Source organism: Cherax quadricarinatus, chromosome 48, assembly GCF_038502225.1.
Source record: "Cherax quadricarinatus isolate ZL_2023a chromosome 48, ASM3850222v1, whole genome shotgun sequence".
Classification (NCBI taxonomy): Eukaryota; Metazoa; Arthropoda; class Malacostraca; order Decapoda; family Parastacidae; genus Cherax; species Cherax quadricarinatus.
Window position 1 is genome coordinate 13,023,923 of NC_091339.1, and position 26,998 is coordinate 13,050,920.

The following is a 26,998-nucleotide window of genomic DNA, read 5'->3' on the forward strand; positions in this document are numbered from 1 at the left end:
ATTTAGTTTATATGTGGCATGGTTATTGTCCTGTCCAACATTTAGAACTTTGCATTTGTCTATATTAAACTGCATCTGCCACTTCTCCGACCACTGCATCAGTCTATTCAAATCTTCCTGGAGTGCTCGAATGTCCTCGTCAGAATGAATTCGACGGCCTATTTTGGTGTCATCGGCAAACTTGCCGATGTCGCTCTTTATGCCCTCATCTATGTCGTTTATGTAGATTGTGAACAGCAGGGGGCCCAACACTGACCCCTGTGGAACACCGCTCGTGACGCTTCCCCACTCTGATTTCTCCCCATTTATGCAAACTCTCTGCTGCCTATTTGTCAACCATGCCTCTATCCAGGAAAAAATTTCTCCTCCTATTCCATGTGCTTTAATTTTCCTCAATAGTCTCTGATGTGGGACCCTGTCAAAAGCCTTACTGAAGTCCATATACACAATATCATATTCGTTACCATGATCTACCTCCTCAAATACCTTAGTGAAAAAAGTTAATAAATTCGTAAGGCAGGAACGTCCCTTTGTAAAACCATGCTGAGATTCGTTGATTAATTTATGCTTTTCAAGGTGGCTACGAACTGCCTCGGCAATTATTGATTCCATAAATTTTCCCACTATGGAGGTTAGGCTTATTGGTCTATAGTTCGAAGCTAAGGACCTGTCACCTGTTTTGAAAATAGGTATCACATTTGCCATTTTCCACTTATCTGGCACCATGCCAGTTTGTAGTGATATGTTGAAAAGATTAGCCAAAGGTGTGCTAAGCTCCTCTTTACATTCCTTTAGAACCCTTGCATACAGTTCATCAGGGCCTGGGGATTTGTTAGGTTTTAATTTATCTATTTGCCTAAGGACCATGTCACTTGTGACCCTAATAGTGCACAGTTTATTATCGTCCTGTTCTACATAATTTATCATTACTGGAATATCACTGGTATCCTCCTGTGTAAAAACTGAGAGGAAGTATGTGTTAAAAATTCTACACATTTCCTTATCACTGTCAGTGAGCTGACCCGAGGAACTTTTGAGTGGGCCTATCTTGTCCCTGATCTTACTTCTGTATACCTGAAAGAATCCTTTTGGGTTAGTCTTCGATTCTCTTGCAACTTTAACCTCATAATCTCTTTTTGCTTTTCTAATTCCCTTTTTTATTTCTCTCTTTAACTGAATATATCGATTTCTTAATTGCCCCTCTCCTCTTTTGATTTGCCTATATATGCCTCTCTTTTGACCAATCAGATATTTTAATCTATTGTTCATCCATTTAGGATCATTTTTGTTTGATCTGATTTCCCTATTTGGAACATAATTTGACTGAGCAGCTAGAACTATGCCCTGGAAAGCATCATATCGGCAACCATCACCACCTACCTGACCCCTAGTCAGGTCATTCCAGTTCAGCCCACCTAAGTAATTTTTCAGTCCTATGAAATCAGCCAAGCGATAACCGTGATAATATATATGAAAGATACACTAACTTCTGTGATAGCAATGCTGACGTAAGTGGTATTGATAACATACGTGATAATACTATACTGCAGCATTAGCATTGAACATATCGTCGGCAGTTTACATTATGCTTATAATGAATGTGCCTTGATAATGGTACAGACTGTAATGTGAAAGCAGACACACACACATACACCGTGTGTAGTGCATCTGGGGTACAGTCCAGAGATTCGGTTCCAAGGCTGGGCAGGACATACAGGCAAATGTCTTTACACTTGTAGCCCCTGCTAACAGAATGTTGTAGATTGCGTCCCAATAATAATAATAATAATAATAATAATAATAATAATAATAATTACAGTAATAATTTTTGAAAGCCTGATTGGCATAACTAATTTACAAATGACGTGTCTGGCATGCTAGAATTTTTGCCCTGCATGAGCCTGGGAGGCATGATTAATGTGAAGTTAATTTTTCTTTCATCTATAAATGAAAAATTGAAAATAATTTAAATTTCAAAAAGATAGTTTTTTTTTTATTTACCGAATCGTGAATTATTTTTTCCAACTAGCGATTTTTGCAATGAAGAACATAGTGAAAACAACATTTAGAGTTTAAACGTACAGTGTGATTTGTTGTTGTTGTGAACGGTTCCCAGTATCAAGGTCTCAGATCAGGAATCCTAAATTAGAAATGAAACAAACAGAAAAAATAGCTGTGTGTCGAGTAGAAATTTGTAAAAAAAAAAAAAAATCCTGCCATCCTACACATTCATGAGTTAACAGGTTTTTATTTCACACTTACGTGGAAGGACTAGTAGTAGTTATCTACCAACCTAATATCTACGTATAATGGAGGTGTAGGCAGAAAAGAACCTTGTGGGTTCAGGAATCATGCTTCCATGACTACCGAACCCACAAAGTAATGATTAAAAAAATGTTTTAGTCTCGAACTTACTCATAAACCCTTTTGTTATCTCCAGCATTAGGTAGCCTGACGGCTGTCGGTTGTATCAGTAAAAGACTTGGTAAAAAAAACTGAGGTCATTACAAACCTAATTCCATCTAATCGAGCACTACATGTCACACTCTGCCTGGCGTCTACCTGGAGGGTGTTCAGGGGGTTAACGCCCCCGCCACCCAGTCTTTGACCAGGCCTCCTGGTGGATCAGGGCCTGATCAACCAGGCTGTTACTGCTGGCAGCACATAGTCCAACGTACGAAGTACAGACCTCTCGATCTATATATATATATATATATATATATATATATATATATATATATATATATATATATATATATATATATATATATATATATATTATTGGTCGATGCATGCAGGGACTGAGATGAAAAAGGTGTAAGCCTCCCGCCTTAAAGCTGGTTGCCTTGGATCAACGTCTAGCGTGAGCTGGGCGCCAAGGTATTGGTCCAGTGTGGTGAGGATGGTAAAGCACTGCTTTATATATATATATATATATATATATATATATATATATATATATATATATATATATATATATATATATATATATATATATATCTTGGTGTGTAATATGGGTGGTGAATGTTGCAACGAGGAGAAGGCTCGAGGTAGTAGAGATGTCATGTCTGAAAGCAATGCGTGGTGTATATATAATGCAGAGAATTTGTAGTTTGAAAATTAGGAGGAGGTGCAGAATTACCAAAACTATTATCCAGACGGCTTAGGAGGGTTTGTTGAGGGGGTTCGGATATGCAGAGAGAGTGGAACACAATAGAATGACTTCGAGAGAATTAAATCTGTAGTGCAGGGAAGGCGGTGTAGGGGTCGGCCTAGGAAAAGTTGGAGGGAGGGGGCAAAGGAGGTTTTGTGTACGAGGGGCTTTGACTTCCATCAAGCATGCGTGAGCGTGTTATATAGGAGCGAATGGAGGCAAATGGATTTTTGAATTCGACGTGCTGCTGGAGTGACAGCAGGGTAACATTTATGAAGAAAGTCAGGGTAGCCGACAGGCCGGACTTGAATCCTGGAGAGAAGAAGTACAGTGTCTGCACTCGGAAAGAGGGTTACGTTGCAGTTTTATAACTGTATACTTGCTATGAGCATTTTATGGAGAACCCCGACGCGACCAGCAACCAGTAGAAAGCTCTAGTTCCTGTGCTCTCCGTGTTATGTTACTCTCAGTATACTGAGACATTGACAATGAGGGAAAACATAGCAAAATGTTTCGTGTGGCGGGCTAGGACTATCGGGATTACCGACCAACTGGCTTGAATCTCGTTCCACTTATTAATTGTGGTTTCAAGTCACTCCTACAGATAAAGCTGTTTGTTAAAAAATGCTTGTGCCTTTTTGAAGTGACACACACACACACACACACACACACACACACACACACACACACACACACACACACACACACACACACACACACACACACATGACGGAAGGCATAGACTCAGAAGCGCCCCTGTTTGCAGATGATGTGAAGTTAATGAAAAGAATTAAATCGGAGAATCAGGCAGGACTACAAAGAGATCTAGACAGGCTGCAATACTGGTCCAGCAACTGGCTCCTCGAATTTAACCCCGCCAAATGCAAAGTCATGAAGGTCGGAAAGGGCAAAGAAGACCGCAGACAGAGTACAGGCTAGGTGGCCAAAGACTGTAAACCTCACTCAAGAAAAAGGATCTTGGGGTGAGTATAATACCGAACACATCTCCTGAGACGCACATCAACCAGATAATTGCTGCAGCATATGGGCGCCTGCCAAACCTGAGAACAGCCTTCCGATACCTCAGTAAGGAATCGTTCAAGACTCTGTACACTGTGTACGTCAGACCCATACTGAAGTATGCAGCACAAGTTTGGAACACACACCTGGTCAAGCACGTCATGAAATTAAAGAAAGTGCAAAAGTTTGCAACAAGACTAGTTCCAGAGCTAAGGGGAATGCCTTACGAACAAAGGTTAAGGGAAATAGGCCTGACGACACTGGAGAACAGAAGATATGATAATGACATACAAAATACTGCGAGGAACTGAAAAGGTGGACAGAGACAGGATGTTCCAGAGATGGGACACAGCAACAAGGTGTCACAATTCGAAGTCGAAGATTCAGATAAGCCAAATATATCTTAGGAAGTGTTTATCCGGTCATAGAGTTGTCAGGAAGTGGAATAGTCTGGCAAATGACGTAGTAGAGGCAGGAACAATACATAGTTTTAAGACGAGGTTTGATAAAACTCGTGTAGGAAGTAGAGAGAGGATCAATAGCGATCAGTGAAGAGGGGGGGCCAGGAGCTATGAATCGACCCCTGCAACCACAACACACACACAGCCAGAGAAGAATTTGTACCTGAAGTACAAATAATTTAATAATTTATATAATATATATAAAATGTCGTGCCGAATAGGTAAAACTTGTGATTTGGGCTCAAACAGCAACGCTCTTCTTGCCGAATAAGGCAAGCGAAAATTTGAGTATGCAACAATTTCGCAAAAATCATTCTGAACCTAACGAAAAAAATATATTTCATTGTGCTTGTTTATTACTAAATTATTGTAAACTTATCTAAAATATATTTAATTATATTAGGCTAAATTAAATTTCGCTTCTTAAAATAAGGTTAGGTAAATTTTCTAAGGTACTTTTGGTACGAAATTATAAATTTTTACGTTGACATAAATGAAACAATATATCCTTAAACGTATAAGAGAAAAATTTAGAAAGGACCTAATTTTAGATGAGTTCTTGCTAATTGACCAATTTTGCCTATTCCGCACGACATGTTATATATTAATTTTTAATATGGGTTTTACCTTATTCATGAGAATCCATAGCTTCGAAAAAGTAAAAATGACTTCAAGAAAAGTCTTTACAATTCTCCTAGGAGCCCTTTGAGAGAAGTTTTATTTCTACTACTTACACCTCACATTTTGTTTAATATTAAGCAGCGAGTTTAAGAGTTTAAGAAAAATTCCTTCGTCCAGTGGCAACCATTTCCTGGATAGGAATTTAGGCAGACAGTCTCGGGGTGCGGCAGAATTGGCCGTGGCCGCGACTAATTCCAGCTACATGAAAAAGGCTTTCTTGGCTGCTGCAAGTTTGGTGGCTTGCGAGAGATATGCCCCGCCGAGGGAGGAAGGGAGGTTGGGGCAAGCCAAGAAGTTGTGGCGTGTGTCCGTCTGTCTGTCCATTAGTTTACCTTGCTCTGGATATACGTATTTACTCGTAACAGCAAATTTCAGGTCTCTTCTCTTTTGTTTATTTGGTAGAGTGCTATTATTACTTCAAATATGTCCTTCTGTGAGTTTATTATTATCCATTTTCTTGAATCTTTGTATTTTACTCTCATTATTCAAGAATATTTCTTAATGTTTTCTCTGGTGACTTTCCCTCCCTCCCTCTTTCTCTCCCTTTCTCTCTCCCTCCCTTTCTCTCTGTCTCTATTTAATTCATTCTCTCTTTCTGTCTCTCCATCCCGGCAATTGGGAATAAGATAGCATCAGGGGACACCCCTCATAGCAAGGCCCTGAACGAGGAGAGCGTATGGTACGAGGTACCTCCTTTATCAGTCCGCCAACCACTGACTCCCAGCACCGCAGATCAGGCTATGATTTGGTCATGTGCATCAGGGTAAGAAAAGACTTTGCCATGACATTTCTTTCGAGGAGTTAGGTATAGAAGTTTATTTCTTTTACATTTGCATTTTGTCTTTTTATTATCATTTTTGTTAATATTTACAGTTTTTATTCAAATAAAAATGTCATTATCATTATTAAAAATATTTTGGGAAATAGGGAAATGGTTTAATGAAAGTTGATCTTAGACAAAGGTTCATTATGTCGCTGTTGTTTGTTCATAAATGAAGATGCAAACATTTGAAATTTATTGTAAGAGTTGTACCTGGAGGGTGTTCAGGGGGTCAACGCCCCCGGTCCATGACCTGTTTACAACTATTGTCTGCAAATAACGCAATGCTACGAGAAAAAGAAATTAAAAAAAAAATTTTACTGAGATTTTTTGAGTAGAATGGGTAGGTATGTAAAAGAATAAAGTAGAAAGTGAATTAAGAAAAGATGATACAAATAATTGGAAAATTAAGGAATGAAAGATTTTGGTCCGGCTGGACAGAAGGATTATGAAGGAAGGAAAACTGGGGAATGGTACATAAATCAGACAAGTTGAAATATATGACACTAAGATGCAGTGGACAGTTTTATTAAAGCTAACCCTTCACTCACATCTAAGTTTACGTAAGTCAGCCCTTTAAAAGCGTTCCTCGTGTAGGTGAAACACTGTCGTTACTTAAGGAATTCAGACCATCCGAACATCATTTACTCCTGGAAATAAAACCGTTGGGAGACTTAGTAAAAGTCTCATCAGATGGGTCGATGAAGAAAATATAAAACACAACGGAAGAAAGAAAAACTCACGAAATCGTAATAACACAAATGCAAACCTCTGGCCTGGAGTTTTGAGACTCCCTCGCCATGGGTTCAAACCTCACCCCTTCCATGCTTTTTTTTTTTTTTAAGAAAAGACGAAGTATTAAAGAATATGTATAAAGAAGTTTACCGATTAATCCCCAAAAGTGGAATGTTTCAGGGTATAGTAAAGTCAACATCTGTGAATGTATGTGAAGTTGTAGCAGTAACTAAGAGGCTGTGAGGGTGAGAGCATTGTGTCTGAGATCAATGTGCTATCTGAATAATGTGTATGAGCGTAGAAACTAGAAGATGGTGTGGTAGCACGAGAGGTATAAATCAGAAAGTCAGAAGAGGATTGTTGGGATGGAAACATGTCTGACGAAGCTTAATGTGAGCTGATGAAAGAGCATTTCCGAAGCCTTTATAGAGCTCATTGAAGCGCATTCTTCAGGGAAGGGAAAGAAGCCAAGAGTACTTCAAGAATGGGTCTCCACGAGGGAAGGAGAGAGAGAGAGAGAGAGAGAGAGAGAGAGAAAGAGAGAGAAAGAGATGGCTTGGTTATTGTTGCGAACAAGACGGAAAAAGATTGCCTCCATCCCTTCTAGAGCCAAGATTTTCCGCGGCAACATTTGGTAACCTCTCGGTCTCCCAGTCTCTCTCTCTCTCTCTCTCTCTCTCAGTATTCTCCCGTATACTATTTTTCTGGATGCTACTTGCAAGGCAGTAAACACACACCTTTGTCAATGTTGTCCTTACGTTCATTACATGCAGTATATATATATATATATATATATATATATATATATATATATATATATATATATATATATATATATATATATATATATATATATACATATATATATATATATATATATATATATATATATATATATATATATATATATATTATATATGAAGTACAATGCCTGCACTTTAAAGGAATGGTTTGGGATATTGGCAGTTTGGAGGGATATGTTGTGTATCTTTATATGTGTATGCTTCTAGACTGTTGTATTCTGAGCACCTCTGCAAAAACAGTGATAATGTGTGAGTGTGGTGAAAGTGTTGAATGATGATGAAAGTATTTTCTTTTTGGGGATTTTCTTTCTTTTTTGGGTCACCCTGCCTCGGTGGGAGACGGCCGACTTGTTGAAAAAAAAAAAAAAAATATATATATATATATATATATATATATATATATATATATATATATATATATATATATATATATATATATATATATATATATATATCGTGCCGACTAGGTAAGACTTGCAATTTTGATTTCAATGGCAATGCTTTTCTTGCCGAATAAGGCAAATGAAAATTTGTGCATGCAATAATTTCGCAAAAATCATTCTGAGCCTAACGAAAAAAATATATTTCATTTTGATGTTTATTATTAAATTAATTTAAACTTATCTAAAATATATTTAGTTGGATTAGGTTAAATCAAATTGCGCTTGTTTTAATAAGGTTAGGTAAGTTTTCTAAGGTTCTCTTGGTACAGAATTATTAATTTTACATTAACATCAATGAAAGAAATATATCTTTAAAAGTGTAAGGGAAAATTTTAGAAAGGACTTAATTTTAAATGAATTCTTACAAACTGACCGGTTTTACCTATTCGGCACGACATATATATATATATATATATATATATATATATATATATATATATATATATATATATATATATATATATATATATATATATATATATATATCTTCTTTCAACAAAGTGAACGTATCCCACCAAGGCAGGCAGTCCAAAAGGAAAAACGAAAGTTTCTCCTTTTAAATTTAGTAATATATACAGTAGGTGTTACTAGCCCCTTGCTGATGGCATTTTAGGTGCTTCTTACGACACGCATGGTTTATGAAGGAAGAATTCATCTAATTGTGTTATAGTGGCACTTTAAACTCCTGTTTGGTGAACATGAAATCGACTCAGGGGAAGGTGTGCAACAGGGAGACCCTCTCTTCCCTATTTTTTTTTTCTGTGTGGTCGTCATGGAAGGCACAGGAGTACTGTCCAGTTATAAAATCAATTACTCCAAACCTCTCTGCCAATAGCATGCAGACAGACAGGAAGGTCACCCAGGAGTCGGAGCCGCAGTAAGTATCATGCAGGCGGACGGGAAGCTCTTCCAAGAGGCGGAGCCTCTGCAAGTAGCATGCAAACGGACGGGAAGCTCTCCCAGGAGGCGCAGCCGCTGCAAGTGTTAGAAACTATATTGACAAAATTGGCTGGCGTAGTCACTGCTGGGGCAACTCTTCCTGCCTGCCCTTAGTGCTGCTGCTGTTGTGGGTGACGTTGGCATTGAGGATGCGGGTGCTATTACTGCTGCAGTTGCAGCTGCTAATTCTATTACCGCTGCTTCACTTGTGGTTGTTGCTACTGCTGTGGTTGCTACTTCTGTTGTTGCTACTGCTGTTGTTGTTACTTCTGTTGTTTCTGATGCAGCTGCTACTGTTGTTGTTATTGCTGCTTTTTCTGCTGCTACTGTCGTTGTTCTTGATGTTGAAACTGTTACTTTTGCTGTTTTTGAAACTATTACTTTTGCTGTTTTTGCAATTGTTACTTCTGCTGTTGTTGCTGGACGTGTTACTTCTCTTGTTTCTACTGTTCCTGTAGTAGTTGTTGCTGTTGTCACTGTGTCTACAGCTTTTGCTGCTGTTACTGCTTTGACGGTTATTGTTACCGATTCCTCTGTTATTTTTGTTCCCGATTATGCTGTTACTTTTGTTGCAGCTGTGTCCTCTAGCGTTACTGCTACTGTTTCTGCTGTTATTGTTATTATTAATTCTGTTGGTACCGCTTTACCTAGTAATACAAACATCCCCTACCTTTAAGGACATCATTACCTCACGACAAGAAGCCAGAGTGGAAGATAAAAGGCTGTGTAGCACATTTTTCCCCCAGGATAATTTGGGATGAAATCAATGGTCGCCTCTTACGTCTTCTGCTGAGTTGGTGAGTGGGGTATTATGAACGCGGGCGGGTCAATCACCTGGGATGCAGCCAGCGTGATATCCCTTGATGTGGAAGGAAGGGATTCTTGGTATCCTGGCAGAGAGCCCAGGCACTGATGGAAATGGCAAGTTGTTTCTCCTTGGGTTGTTGTTTCTCCTTGCTTCTTTGATAATCGAAGGCAGTTTGAATGGTCTGTTTTATCATGCAAATCCATTTATTTCCCATGTTTTTTTCTTATGCGCCATTCAGTTACAATGCCTCACCTGTTTTGTCCTCTTTTGCACTCTTCGCCTTTTCTTTTTTTTAGGTTAAAAAGTCCGCCTCTCTGCCATTTCATTTTTACAAAAAAAAAAAAAAAAAAATTAAGAGCAAATCTTTTCCCTTTCAGCACTGTTTTCACGTCATCGTTCTGCCAGTCCTTTCTCATTCCCTCCTCACCAACTCTCTTATAACAGCAAATCTTTGCTCTACACCCTGATGCTGCATCTTTAAATCACCTCCATCTTATTTCGACATTCTCCTCGTTGTTTTCTTTCTCACTCTCACTCTCTTTTTCTCTCTCACTCTTTCTAGCCAACCTGTCTTAAAACAATTGTTCAAACCTCTCCCCAAGAGTCTCTTCTAATCCACTGGTTTACAATTATCTTTCACATACTAACATCATTTTCATTTTATTACACATCTGTCTCCATTTACTTTAGCTAACATTAAATAGCACTCAGAAACATCAGCTGCTCTGAAGACAAATACTTTTTTTTTATCATCAAAACATAGCCCAGCAAAGTATATTCATCTACATCGCTGTCTAGATTTGGTTCTTCATTCAGGTACTGGCTGTTAAAATCCTTTTTCTAAGCATAACTTGACTAAAGGTGTCTTATTGTCATCTAAACCTTGAACTCCAAAGATTCTTTGTATATTTTCAACAACACTGGCATTAATGACGTTCCTTAAAATATTACACTATCCCTTATTACAAAATTATCTAAACATTCATTTAACATCTCATACAACCCCTCTCTCCAATCTACCTTGCTCTCCCTTCTCTCACTTCGTCGTGTATAAACATCATTATCCACCTGTATAGTATTTTTATTCTGAATCTTAACAGTCTGAGATTTATACTCATAGACTCCATTTTTTTCCCATAACTGCTCATTTACTGTTCTCACGCCCCATATTCTTTCAGACTTACATAACTTAGAATCTCAATCTTGCTCATTGACACTCTCCCACAACTTTTAACTTTGTCTCAATTTTTGCTGTGACAGAGACGGACACAATTAATCCTTTACAAACTTAAGTACTACATATGTGTTCACTTAACCCAACGTCGAAGTATTTTTATTCCTTGTTAGGTAATACCTAATGTTGGATTTTTCTTTTTCTTTTACTGAGGTTACTGAGAGAGAACTTGAAAAGTAATTTTCTAACGAGCTTAAAATTTTCATCGCTGGTTTATCTTATTTAGGAGAAATCGGATTGTTATTGGTCTGTTAATTTTACACAAGCATATCAAGCAACGGATTCGGTGAGGTAACTTAACAACGCCTCTTTCGATCAGCTTCAAACTTCCAAGGCAGATGCGCCCTACTTAGAAAAAAAAAAAAAACTCAGATTGTAAGACAAGAATGTAGACGCACTTGATTTTCATTTTTGAAAACTGTGTGTGTGTGTGTCTTTTTATGTGATATCTTAAGAATACCTGTTTTCATTGGCTCTTAGCTCTATACACTTATGCATCTAACTCAAGCAAGACTCGTAATAGTTTTGAGGTGCTTAGGTGCATATTTACTAATTTTCTAGCTTAGGCAGAATGGCACTTCTGGTTTCGACACAATACCTAAGGAATACCTCTTCTAATTGGCCCCAATCTTTTAGTGCTGGCATATTTTGCTAAAAGAAAGGCAGTGTAAGGCCCAATTTGCCAATTTTATTGAACAAAGTGAAGTAATGGCTTCCACTATACAACTAGATGTCTCCTCTAATCAGCTTTAAGCTGTGTATATTTTGTACATCTCTCAGGCACGTTTTTACCAGTTTCTTAAAAACAAAAATAATTATTGCATCTAATAAAGAGTTTAAAATATAATTCAACTTCGAAAAAAACTGAATACAATAACTTATTTTTTCAGTACGTGTTGACATTTCTCAAATTTACCTCAGTTTCCCTGTGGTCAAAGTTCACATAATTCGTTTTACGAAGAATACTTATTAACATTTTTTTGTCTCCATTAGTAACCCCTTACGTGCATGTTGGGGTTATGGGGATACCTTTCTCGGATCACTGTTGTACAGGGGAGCTGAGAGTTAGGAATACGGAGGATACCTTTTTTGGATCAAGCACCTACCGAAACACGTATAGTTTTTAATTATTATTATTATTATTATTATTATTATTATTATTATTATTATTATTATTATTATTATTATGAAAGGGGTATTTGTGATGAACGTAGCGTAAAATTCACCCACGCCATTTACCATGTTGTATGCAAATATTATCTCTCGGTCCACAGCAGGATCTAAACCTACACACTCTGCATCAAAGTACGTAGTACTTACGCCACTCGACCAGGTTCGAATCCTGCAGTGGACTGAGAGATAATGTTTGTAAATAACTTCGCCCCTTTGAGAACTGTTAAGTACATTATGGTATGTGAACGGTAAAACCTGTATTGGGATTCTTGAGAGTGCGACGCGATGGAGGCTCGATCCTCCACACGTTTAGTACTTCAAGAAATCCAAGAACAAGAACAATGGTGCCCCAATACATCGTGCCATGCTGAGTAAAGCATAAGTAATCTAAACACGAGTGCCACATCAACCCTTCATTTCTGGCACTCTCAGTGCCACTTCCGTAATGTACAATATAATGGACTTCCATCACAGCTAAGTGGAAAAAATTTGCTACAGGTAATTGCGAGGAGTTTTCATCAGTCAAATTAATGCATATAGCTTGCATGACAGATTCTGTTACATGACAGTAAGTGTTATATTAATTACATTATTCAGGCGCCGCTCGCCTGAGATATAAAATAGAGATTAATTGTGTTACTGAGAATTTTGCATGAACAAGCGCGACCGTGCGTTCGCTTGTTCGTGAAAAATTGTGCGTGCGTGCACACACACACACACACACACACACACACACACACACACACACACACACACACACACACACACGGGGTCACAATTGGAAGTTAACTCAGACGAGTCAAAGGGATGATAGGAAGTATTTCTTTAGTTATAGAGTTGTCAGGAAGTGGAATAGTCTGGAAAGTGACGTAGTGGAAGCAGGAACCATGCATAGTTTTAAGACGAGGCATGATAAAGCTCATGGAGCAGGGAGAGACAGAACCTAGTAGCGACCAGTGAAGAGGTGGGGCCAGGAGCTATGACTTGACTACTGTAACCACAAATAGGTGAGTTCACACACACACACACACACACACACACACACACACACACACACACACACACACACACACACACACACACACACACACACAAACACACACAAGAAACAAGGGTTTTTTTTTTAAATATATTATAACCACCAGATTCTGATTGCAAATTTTTCAAAAGTCTTTGAATTTTATCACCATTCGTTATCTACATTTTGGATGCATGTATTTACCAACATTTATTTTAAGCCTAGAGACAAGCAGCACTATCCACACCAAGCTACAACACACGTAACTCTGGCACCAAGCTACAACACACGTAACTCTGGCACCAAGCTACAACACACGTAACTCTGGCACTAAGCTACAACACACGTAACTCTGGCACCAAGCTACAACACACGTAACTCTGGCACCAAGCTACAACACATGTAACTCTGGAACCAAGCTACAACACACGTAACTCTGGCACCAAGCTACAACACACGTAACTCTGGCACCAAGCTACAACACACGTAACTCTGGCACCAATCTACAACACACGTAACTCTGGCACCAAGCTACAACACACGTAACTCTGGCACCAAGCTACTCGGGAGTTTGTTCCAGAGACGGTGGAACCAAGCTGACTAGCTGTCATGCATCTCTCATGCATCGTTCTTGTGGGTTGGTGCATGCAGGAGAGATGAAAAACTAATCCCACGCCTGGTGCCACGAGAGAGACTCAGAAGAAGGAAAAGTAATGACCAGTCTGGTGCCACAGGCTCTCTGGAGCAAGGGCCTAATTCCCTGAACACCAAAGTTAAGTGTAGTGTGACTTTCTGTACATAGTACCGAGTACTTTGTCTCAAGATGCAGCGGCTGGAGCTTTCACATGTTTGATATATATATATATATATATATATATATATATATATATATATATATATATATATATATATATATATATATATATATATATATATATATAGTTTTCCAGGGGCTCAGTGCGGCGCGGCTGTTCAGAGGGGTAATGCCTGCTGTATTTTGGGCACGCGCCCCAGCTCTGAAGAGCTGGATGAGATTCTCGCATTATAATCAGTGACAAACACGTAACATTATGTACTAGACATGTATCACTCATATCTCATGTCCGTAGTAGGATGGTAGACAGCAACCGCCCACAGAAATACTACTGTCCTTCCAAGTGAGTGTAAGACGAAAGCCTGTAACAACAGTTTTGGCAATCCCGCACCTCCTCCTAACTTCCAAACTACGAATTCTCTGCATTATATTCACACCACACATTGCCCTCAGACATGACATCTCCACTGCCTCCAGCCTTCTCCTCGCTGCAACATTCATCACCCATGCTTCACACCCATATAAGAGCGTTGGTAAAACTATACTCTCATACATTCCCCTCTTTGCCTCCAAGGACAAAGTTCTTTGTCTCCACAGACTCCTAAGTGCACCGCTCACCCTTTTCCCCTCATCAGTTCTATGATTCACCTCATCTTTCATAGACCCATCCGCTGACACGTTCACTCCCAAATATCTGAATACATTCACCTCCTCCATACTCTCTCCCTCCAGTCTGATAACCAATCTTTCATCACCTAATCTTTTTGTTATCCTCATAACCTTACTCTTTCCTGTATTCACTTTTAATTTTCTTCTTTTACATACCCTACCAAATTCATCCACCAACCGCTGCAACTTCTCTTCAGAATCTCCCAAGAGCACAGTGTCATCAGCAAAGAGCAACTGTGACAACTCCCACCTTGTGTGATTCTTTATCTTTTAACTCCACGCCTCTTGCCAAGACCCTCGCATTAACTTTTCTTACAATCCCATCTATAAATATATTAAACAACCACGTTGACATCACACATCCTTGTCTAAGGCCTACTTTTACTGGGAAATAATCTCCCTCTTTCCTACATACTCTAACTTGAGCCTCACTATCCTCGTAAAAACTCTTCACTGCTTTCAGTAACCTACCTCCTATACCATACACCTGCAACATTTGCCACATTGCCCCCCTAACCACCCTGTCATACGCCTTTTCTAAATCCATAAATGTCACTAAAACCTCTTTAGCCTTATCTAAATACTGTTCACTTATATGTTTCACTGTAAACACCTGGTCCACACACCCCCTACTTTTCCTAAAGCCTCCTTGTTCATCTGCTATCCTATTCTCCGTCTTACTCTTAATTCTTTCAATAATAACTCTACCATACACTTTACCAAGTATACTCAATAATTTTTGCACTCTCTTTTGTCCCCTTTGCCTTTATACAAAGGAACTATGCATGCTCTCTGCCAATCCCTAGGTACCTTAGCCTCTTCCATATATATGTATTAAATAATAGCACCAACCACTCCAAAACTATATCCCCACCTGCTTTTAACATTTCTGTCTTTATCCCATCAATCCCAGCTGCCTTACTCCCTTTCATTTTACCTACTGCCTCATGAACTTCCCCCACACTCACAACTGGCTCTTCCTCACTCCTACAAGATGTTATTTCGCCACCAATCATTCATTAACTTCAAGTGTGTAGACATCAAAATTCAAAAGTTCAACTCTCCAACCTCTGTAAAACCTACTTGTCCTCTCTCGCTCAGTCTGCAAGCACCATACGTCCTGCCTCCAGGACTCGTGTATGGCTGAACGGTTTTCTAAATTCCTTCGTAAATGTTACCTTGCTCACACTCCAACAGTACGTCAAAAACTGAAATTCACCTGCACCTCTCTGTCTGTCTGTCTGTCTGTCTGTCTGTCTGTCTGTCTGTCTCTCTCTCTCTCTCTCTCTCTCTCTCTCTCTCTCTCTCTCTCTCTCTCTCTCTCTCTTTCTCTCTCTCTCTCTCTCTCTCTCTTTCTGTAACCACAGATAGGTGAGTACATACACCACTCCCACATACAAAACTGAGTGAGTACGCACGCAAACCTTCTGCTAAGCTGGATGTGATTATACCTGTCACACTCCATTATAAAGATTAAATCGCTTACTGCACACTGAGTGCAAAGTTTAGCTGGAGCTAAAGTGCTGGTGGTAACTTTCTGAGCTAACTCTGAAGCTGAACTTGTTGAGATGCAAAGCCTAGTTCGTTGCTTATCAATTGGCCGATTGATATATTTGCATGTCTCTCTCTCTCTCTCTCTCTCTCTACCGATTTCACATTCTTATTTTGTAGCATGTTGCTTTATTGTGTGTGTGATTTGTTGCCTATTTTAATGAATTTTGTAGAACTTTGTATTTTACGTATTTCGTAGTTTTTTGTGAATTTTCCAATATTGTAAGTATTTGGCTTCAATGTTTTGGTATTGTATAATATTTTGTGATAATTTGCAGTGTTTACTATAACCTTTAAAGAATTTGTATGTACTGTATGTACTGGAATTTTTATGTATTTTCAAATTGCTTTACATTATTTAAATGCTGTGTACGTGGTGTAGTATTTTTCATTTTAGTATTTTGTATGCAGTTTGCAGTGTTATATATGGTATGCATAGTTTTATGTATTTTAGTGTAATAGTATGTTGTATATCTTGTGGTAATTTTCATGCATTTAGAACATGTTAATGAATTAAAAATTATTCATGCGCTTGCTGTATTCTCGAAAATTTAGTTTTTATTCATATTCATTGCGTGACACATAGGATATATGTACATTGAGAGATGCATATGTCCCAGTGTATATCCACTGAGAGTTCAGTAGGACTGGTGGTGAACAGGTTACATGCAGCCTTATGGCCCTCGTGCAGATGACAGGCTTTCAACTCCATTAACCAGCCAACAAGGCAACAAACTGCAGTTGTTCGCCTTTCCCTGGTTACTTCGTCACTGCTCTGCACCTACTCTGAAGAATAACAGCCAATTGAATAATTTCTGAAAGCTATTTACATCTTTCGGAAGCTTCTTGACATTTTTCGTATTCATTCGGCTGTTCTGATTTTTAGCAGACACAACCAGTTGCAACGTTTCTTGCAAGTTTTCTATTGTCAACTTTCCCTATCACCACCACCACTAGCAGCACTAGTGCATCTTCCTGCAGTGCCAGAACAAGGCACTCTAAAAATAGTAATGAGTGACTGTAATCAAATTTACTATGAACTGGACGAAAATCAAATCCGAAGCTGCGTATGTATATGTGATTTTATGCTCTTCCACAGGGTTGTGTTAGTCAAAACAGAAAGGCAATATGCAAGTTCCTTCTGTCCTCACGTTCCTCCAATCAACATGTTACTCCAGTTCGAACGTTAACCCTTGGCCAGGAAGTTTATTCTACACGTTCTTATTATCTCAATAAATCCTCTCCATCCTTTCCATCTTCATGGTTTCAATCCCTACCTCCATACCTTTACCTACTTCCCTCTTTAAATCTCCCTCTTTACTTAATCTTTCTCTCTACCCCCCTTCCCTCTCTCTCACCTCTTTATATGGGGTCACCGAGTGTCCGTTCAAGGTCCAACTTAGGGAAGCAGGTGGTCGGGAGCCTTTTGATGCACACACCAGCATCAGCTGACCTCCCACTCTCGTGGCCCCGGGGTTGGAGATGACCACACTAGTTGGTAACACTGTGCCGGGAAAAGAGAAGATTTTGTTAGTGTATTCTACAGGGATGCACCCTGACACGGGTCTTACATAAGATGACCGGGTCAGTGGTGCCCGCCCCATTGCGCGGGCGCAGCAGGGTAGCGTCTTCTTTTTATTAAACATAACTGAATAGAAAGCTGTATAAGTGAGAGCGTTTCTCCCTGTGCAGAGCTTTTTTAAGTCTAACTATGATAAAGCTCTTCACAGAGCTAAACTTCGCTTTTTGTCTTCGTACTGTAGGCCATTATGCCTATCACCCAGCGACCACTTGCTTAGCGGTGATGTGCTCGGGTCAGTTTATTGAAGAAAGAAGGTAAGAACGCGTTTAGATGCCTCAGGTTGAGGTTCTCTCATGAGGAAGCTTAAACTGGCGTTCATCTGTCACTATAGGGAAAGGCACTCTCCCTACTCTCCACTCCCTGTGACCTCGCTGCCGGTGTCAAAGTTCGGGGAACAGAGTTATCATGTCATGCTGATAGTAGTAAATATTTTTTTTTATGGGGGAAAAAGGCATGTGCACTTTTGATCTAACATTGCTGCTGCTGCTGCTAATAAAAAATAATAATGATAATGAAATACAGCTAGTAATATTACTACTATCACTACTTATGTTGCTACTACTACTACTACTACAACTACTACTACTACTACTACTAATAATAATAATATTAGATTTTAGGTTAATATATTTGTAAGTTAAATATCCCAATCATAGTTGAGTTTCTCGTGTGTAAATCTGTCTATATTGGATACAGATTTGTAAAAATATTGTATAGCAACAAGAATCACATTATTAGTAATTGCAGTTAGTAATAATCTCAAGTTCACAGTCAAGATCTTTCTGGCAGAAAAGTGGACTGTAAAGCAACCTTCCATTAAGGCTATTTTCATATATACGTTGACATAGTAATAACAGTGTGTGTGTGTGTGTGTGTGTGTGTGTGTGTTTGTGTGTGCGTGTGTGTGCGTGTGAAAGAGACAGACAAACAGATAGACGGAGATAGATAGAGAAAGAGACAGAGAGGGACAGAAAGTCACTTTATTTTCCCTAAAGTTGGTGACACTACAAGAAAAAATTGACAATTTAGAAACAAGTGGATAATTATCCTTGACGAAATGAGTAGTGAATTTTTGGAGCCATCTTTTCCGTGACTAACTGGGTAATTTGGTGACAGTGGATGTACACATGTGTTTCTACCTGTCGTGTTTTTGGTAACTCAGGTAGATGTTTCCACTTACCACTTGGTATCAGTGGTTGACAAGGAAAATATTTCTCATCGCCTGCATGTTTTTGAAAATGTATAGTTTTTGTCTACTGTTTTGAAATTTTTTTGCTACAGGGATGATCTGTTTCCTCTGATTATTTTAATACTCATTATTTATATTAATATTGTCGAAAATATTATTATTTTATAAGTTTTATTTTGTAAGCCTTGCCATTATTGAGGTTTATCACCCTCGGTGATAAACCTCACCCTCGGTGATAAACCTCACCCTCCAGGATAAACCTCACCCTCCAAGATAAACCCCACCCTCATGAATAAACCTCACCCTCCAGGATAATCCTCACCCTCCAGAAAAAAAAAAAACTCCCGAATAGGCAGAACTTGCGATCTTGGCTTAAATAGCAACGCTCATCTTGCCATAGAGGACACGCGAAAATTTGTGTATGCAATTATTTCGCCAAAATCATTCTGAACCTAACGAAAAAAATATATTTCACTGTGTTTGTTTAGTATCAAATTATTGTAAACAAATAAAAAATATATTTAGTTGGGTTAGGCTAAAATAAATTGTTCTTGTTGTAGTAAGGTTAGGTAAGTTTTCTAAGATTCTTCTGGTGCAAAATTAAAAAATTTTACATTAACATTAATGAAAAAAATATATCTTTAAATATATAGGAGAAAATTTTTGAAAGGACTTAATTTTGAATGAGTTCTTGCTAATTGACCAGTTTTACATATTCGGCACGACATATATATATATATATATATATATATATATATATATATATATATATATATATATATATATATATATATATATATATATATATATATATATGTCGCGCCGAATATGTAAAACTGGTCAGTTAGCAAGAACTCATTTAAAATTAAGTCATTTCTAAAATTTTCTCTTATACGTTTATAGATATATTTTTCCATTATTGTTCATGAAAAAAATTATAATTTTACACCAAAAGGAACTTAGAAAACTTACCTAACCTTATTATAACAAACGCAATTTATTTTAGCCTAACCCAACTAAATATATTTTAGATTTGTTTACAATAATTTAATACTAAACAAACACAGTGAAATATATTTTTTTCGTTAGGTTCAGAATGATTTTGGCGAAATAATTGCATACACAAATTTTCGCGTGTCCTCTATGGCAAGATGAGCGTTGCTATTTAAGCCAAGTTCGCAAGTTCTGCCTATTCGGCACGACATATATATATATATATATATATATATATATATATATATATATATATATGTATGTATATATATATATATATAAGCAGTGCGGCTGTTCAAAGGGGTAATGCATGCTGCATTTTGGGCACACGCCCCAGCTCTGAGGAGCTGGATGAGATTTTCGCCTTATAATCGGTGATACACACGTAACAACATGTACCGTATATGCCACCTTTATATCAACAATGTATCTCTTAAATCTTCTGTACCATATTATGTAATAAAATATTCCTATTGGTAAAAAAAAAATAGTTTAAAAGATGGGGTGGTAGGGGAAGTGGAATATTCAAATGGCTTCAGGAAGAAATCCAAATATTCTTCCTTGAAGCCTTTATATATATATATATATATATATATATATATATATATATATATATATAATATATATGTAATATATATATATATATATATATATATATCGTGTCTTGCGATTTGGGCTTAAATAGCAACGCTCTTCTTGCCGAATAAGGCAAGCGAAAATTTGTGTATGCAATAATTTCTCAGTAATCATTTTGAACCTAACGAAAAAATATATTTCATTGTGTTTGTTTATTATTAAATTATTGTAAAATTATCTAAAATAATTTTAGTTTGATTAGGCTAAATTAAATTGCGCGTGTTATAATAAGGTTAGGAAAGTTTTCTAATTTTTTTTGGTACAAAATTATTAATTTTTATATTACATAAAGAAAAATAATATCTTTAAAACTATAAGAGAAAATTTCAGGAAGGACTTAATTTTAAATTAATTTTTGCTAACTGACCAATTTTACCTATTTTGCCTATATAATGTAGATGGGAAATTGAATCGTGGCCCTTTCTGTCAGTAGATCCAGCAGTGCTGCACCACTGAGCTAAGAGGCTTAGAAAAGGAATTTTCACAGACAGCATTTCCGTGACTAGTCTTCGTCAGGGGTCACAAGCTGTGATCCAGCTGTCCCTTCCCACAACCCAAGAAACTCTCATAGTACATATACTCTCTTTCTCTCTCTCTCTCTCTCTCTCTCTCTCTCTCTCTCTCTGTATATATATATATATATATATATATATATATATATATATATATATATATATATATATATATATATAGAGAGAGAGAGAGAGAGAGAGAGAGAGAGAGAGTAACGTGCATACGTATATTTAAAGTTAATCTGTGGTTAACTCATTTGTATCAGTTTATAACTGTTTCTTATTACTGTAACTCAAATATGTATATATGTATATATAAATGTATATATATATATGGGGAAAGAGTGCATCTAAGTTCCTTAAGGAGCTGGGCAAAAGTCTCATCAGGGTAACTAGGGATCCCAGGGCAGCTAGTTTTCTGTTCCAGCAACTCAGCGCTGCTGTTCAGAGGGTAATGCATGCTGTATTTTGGGCACGCGCCCGAGCTCTGAGGAGCTGGATGAGATTTTAGCATTATAATCAGTGATAAACAAGTAACAATATGTACTCTATATGGCATATTTATATCAACACTGTATCTCTTAAACATTTTGTACTATATACATATATATATATATATATATATATATATATATATATATATATATATATATATATATATATATATATATATATATATATAAATGCATCCAAGAACGAGTGGTTTTAAGCAATTAACAATACTGCGACTGATCGAGAATCGAATCCCCAGTCCTTTAGCACGCCTCGTGAGAAGCCTGCCAAAATTCCTTGACGCGTTAGTCCACTTGGCCATCAATGCTTCACACATCAGGTGTCCAGTACCACTGGTCATGTCACCCCTGTCACAATAATATTTACGTGGCCATGTAAGCTACGGGACTAATTTTATTATCCTCCCGTTTGGACATGTCCTGTGGTACTGGGCTCCTGATGTCTGAAACATTGATGGCCAAGTGGACTAAGGCGTCTGCAAGATTTTTTCTAGTAGAGTTCTACCGAAATTACAATAAAGTATGCATATTATTATTATTACTATTTTATTATTATTATTATTATTATTATTATTAGTAGTAGTAGTAGTAGTAGTAGTAGCATTATATCTTACTTTTATTATTTTTGTTATTACTATTATTATTTTTTGTTATTGCTATTTTTATTATTTCTTATTTTCATTATTTTTATTGTTGCTATTTTTATTATTTTATTAATATTTTTATTATTATTATTGAGTACTAGTTGAAGTAATATTTTAAAATATTATTTGCATATAATCAGTAATTTTTAGAAAATAATGAGAGCAATTCATATTTTTTTCAAAAAATTATGTAACATGCTTTGGCAGTTTCCAATATCCCTTGTATATGCTCCCTCCGCTGTTAATTCGGATAACCGGAATATTCATTCTGAATTAAATTATACTTGGAAATGAGTTTCAACCATTTTGCTGTTAATGTTATTTTTTTTTTTAGATAGGAAGCAATGAAAGGATTCCGCTTTAATTATTAGCTTTCCAAGCTGCTGGTGGCTTGGGAATTTTCATGAGCAATGAATTCTCTAATTGTAAAACGAGTTTGCAATAAGTTGTGGTTTATTAGCGTTGCGGGAGTTTATGTTGTTTTTTTTGACGACGAAAAATGGAGTTTTATCTTGAAATGTCAATGAATTGTGCCATCCGAATATATTATCGCTTTTGTGAGGTAAGTTAGCATTATTATTGTTATATTTTTAAAAGTTTTATATATAACATTAATATTTTTTGTACGTTTTATATTTTATTAAAGCAAGGTATTAAATAAAAATACAGTTTTAGTAAATTTCCTAAATTTTTATGAATCAGATAAGTGTATATAAGATTAAACGAGAAAAAAAATACATACCCAAATCTACTTTGGTTATCCGTGTTGAGGGACTGATTCCCAGCTTTTGTGTACATAAGCTGATGCTACTTGTACCAGCACGGGTTTGGGGGAAGGATACTAAAATAACTGCTTGGATCGAGAACAAAATGCAAGGGGAGGTGAGGGGGAAGTGCTGTTATGGTCGTTATCATTCCATGAATGCATAGAAATCACTGTTCAACAACATGGAACTGACACTCTCCCATCTCTCAAAATTCTGGCACTGTGTTTCCTCCGCCTCCAAAGCTTGGCTTTCCCGGGTTTTCCCTTGAATCCTTTCTTTGGTTTTGTCAATCTTACGCTGACACTGTAAGTTAAACCCCAAAATCACTTGTCTTCAGCTACTCTAATCTGAAGTGCTGCTTATACATCTCTAAACTTCTCTCCACATCCTGGCACGTTCCATACACATTCCCTCCACTCCTATCTTCATCCTTTCTATATCCTTCTGTATTCTTTTATCTCTAATTTTGTTTGGTATCTTTTTGCATTTATTTTTACTACTACTGTTTTCTCTATAGATAATATTTTTTATATGTTTTGCAGTTGATAATGCAACTTTTTTGCAACCTAAGATATATTTTTATTCAAAATATTATGGCGACTATTATGGGTGGCGGCCATAATAGGCAGGATATTATTATTATTATAATCAAGGGGGAAGCGCTAACCCCGTAAGATTATACAGCGCCTGAGGGGGGGAGGTGGAAGGTATTCAGGTTTAATTCAGGGAACTGGAGAACAGATCCAATTCCCAAGATCAAGAGCCCCTCACCAGCATCAAGGAACCTTTCTTGAGGGGAGCATTTCTTTTTTAATTCATCGGTGTACAAAACAGATTCGTATATCTATTAATAAACACTGCGAGTTTCCTGTAATTTCTCTTATTAGCAAATAATTTTTTCTCGATTCTTGGTATACAGGTCAAATGTATTTAGTGGCCACCACGCAGTCGATTAACTTTGAAAGCTTAACATAAGACTGGAGGAACACTGCAGCAGGCCCACTGGCCCATGCTAGGCAAGTCCTTCTCAAACCCAAACCCTATAAACAATAATATTTACCCAATCCATTTTCACTGCTACCCAAGAAATAAGTTTTAATTATTATTTTTATTGTAATTACTTATCACATAGTTTCGCGATATTCATATTCTGTACTCACCTAATTGTGGCTGCAGGGGTCGAGACTCAGCTCCTGGCCCCGCTTGAGACTTGAGACTGAAAAATCATGCCGTTAAACTACACGTTAAGTGTATCGCCAGAACTAAAAAACTTGCATTAGTGTCACATAATTTGTAATTAAGCTACAAATATTTTTTTAATGCTAATACTTGTAATACTTTTTTGTGAGCAATTTTGAAAGTTAGCTTCCTAGTATAATAGGTGCTATCCTGTACGACATTACCATTTGTAATCTGTGTATTGTGCAGGAGAGTTAATTCAATTGTCAAATGATATATCTCATTAGTGTCAATAATCACTGCTAATGGATTAATAATAACTGATAATACCAGCAATATCATTTAAATTTGTTATTCCCATAAAAAAACACTTATCTGGATATTGTTTTTGCTAATAATAATTATGACAAGAGGCTGTCAATATTGATATTAACACCAACTGCTAAGAAGAGGTTAATTATAATTTTTATGAACGCTTCTCAAAGCTTTATACTGTATATATATATATATATATATATATATATATATATATATATATATATATATATATATATATATATATATATATATATATATATATAAATATAATCAAAGTCTTGCAAGAAATGTGTTGACATCTCAATTTAAAATACCCTCAGACTGCAGCATCCCCATCCCTCCTAAATAGTCATAACACTGACCATCTCATCTCCAAGACGCAAGTGCGGCTAACCGGTTTCCTTGAATCCCTTCATCTGACATTGCTCACACTCCAACACAGCGTCCATTAAAGCGATTTGTCATCATTCTTCTATCCAGTACGCTCACATATACCTGCTAAATCCTCAAGACCCTATTACTCAAAGCTTATATCCCCTCTCTCCAACAGTTCCTGAGACGATCCCTACCAATTCTATCATCCACTCCTGATTTGTACACCCTCTTCATATTATCCCTCTCCGTCGTTTGCATATCCAAACCATCTCAACAACCTCTCCTCCGCTCTCTGAATTATACCCTTGTTGGTCCTCTACATGACTTACTAGTTTCTTTTATCCGAATGCTCATCATGATATTCGCACTGCCTTCAATGGTGACATCTCCACTGCTTGTAGCCTCCTTTCGGATGAAGGTTTTAAAACTCACGACTCCCATATGAAAGTGTTGGCACCACTGTACTCTGATAAATTGCTCTTCTTGCCTCCATAGATAAATCTCTTTCACAGATGCCTTAACACACCGCCCCATCTTTTTCTTCTCATTGGTTCTATCCTCCCTCCAGTTTAGGTATTTTGTTATTCTCATTGTCTTTCTCTTTTCTGTATTCCTTTTTAATTTCCTTAGTTTACATACCTTCCCAAATTTGTCCACTAACCTTTGCAACTTCTTCTTCAGAGTCCCCTAAAGGAACTGTGTCATAAGCAAAGAATAACTGAGATATCTTCCACTTCGTATCAAATTCAATATCTTTTAATCCCACACTTCTTCCCAACAACCTATCATTTTCGCTTTTTATAATCCCGTCTATAAATATGACATCACATATCCCTGTCTAAATCCTAATTTCACTCCTACATACCCTAACCTGAGCCTCACACTCAGCATAACTCTTTATTGCTTTTAGTAACCTACATCTTGCTCTATACATTTGGAACATCTTCCACGTGGCTCCTATCCACTCAATCATATACCTTTTTTAAGTCCGTAAATGAAACAGCTTTTGTATCAATGCTATTCATTTATATGCTTCAATGTAAACACTTGGTCTGTACATCCGCTACATTTCTTGATTCTCTGCAGTCCTACTTTGTCTTATCCCTAATTTCTTTAATAATTCTGCCATTGCATCTTTACCAGGTACACTCAACACTCTTATCTGCTTATAATTCTTACGTTCTCTCTTGTCACCTTTTCCTTATTCAAGGAAATTATGCACGCTTTGTGTCAGTAATTTGGTATCATCCCTTCTTTTATGCATATATTAAACAAATACACCAACTACTCCGTCATTTAATCCCCATATGATTTTAACATCTGTCTGAATCTCATCTATCCAAGCCCCTTTAACACCCCTTCCCCCATCCCTTTCATTCTATCCACTGTCTCATAGCACTTTCCCCAAATCGACATCAGGCTTTTCTTCAATCGTATCCACTGTTCCTTACCTCTCCCGTTCACAAAATCACCGCTCCCCCCTCCGTCATCATTAGCATTCAGCAAATCGCCAAAATATCGTTCCACCTTTCCAGTACCTCCACCTCCTCATCTAATATCTCCCCTCTTTGGTTTTTAATTACTAAGTCCATTTGTTCCACAGGCTTCCTCGTCTGTTAGTGATATCTCCCCAAAACAGTTTCCTATTCTCAGCAAAATTTGTAATAAAGTTGGTAGAATTACCGACAATATGTAAAGTAAAAGGACACAAGTGCAACTAATGTGACATTTATTGTGGCCACGTTTCGCTCTCCAGGAGCTTTATCAAGCCATTACAAACAATACATGGACACAGAGGGTATATAAAGGCTCAGAATGAGGTGTAATACTAGTGAGGTACCATTTCGATGTTCACTAGTGGTAGTAGTAGTAGTAGTGGTAGTGACAAAAGTAATACAATATGGTAGAGCAATTAATTCGTACATGAGTAAAAGGATATAAAAGCTATTACTTGGGTAACATAAAAAT

The 26,998-nt window shown here is 37.2% G+C and overlaps 1 protein-coding gene across 1 annotated transcript in view; it reads right to left on the reverse strand.

Annotated features, from left to right (window-relative positions):
• Positions 1–26,998, reverse strand: part of LOC128696186 (protein turtle homolog A) — a 382,411-nt gene that overhangs the window by 87,460 nt on the left and 267,953 nt on the right. Inside the window, exon 6 of the mRNA XM_070094792.1 lies at positions 17,682–17,827. Coding sequence (XP_069950893.1) covers positions 17,682–17,827 — 146 coding nt within the window. The remainder of the gene's footprint in view (positions 1–17,681; positions 17,828–26,998) is intronic.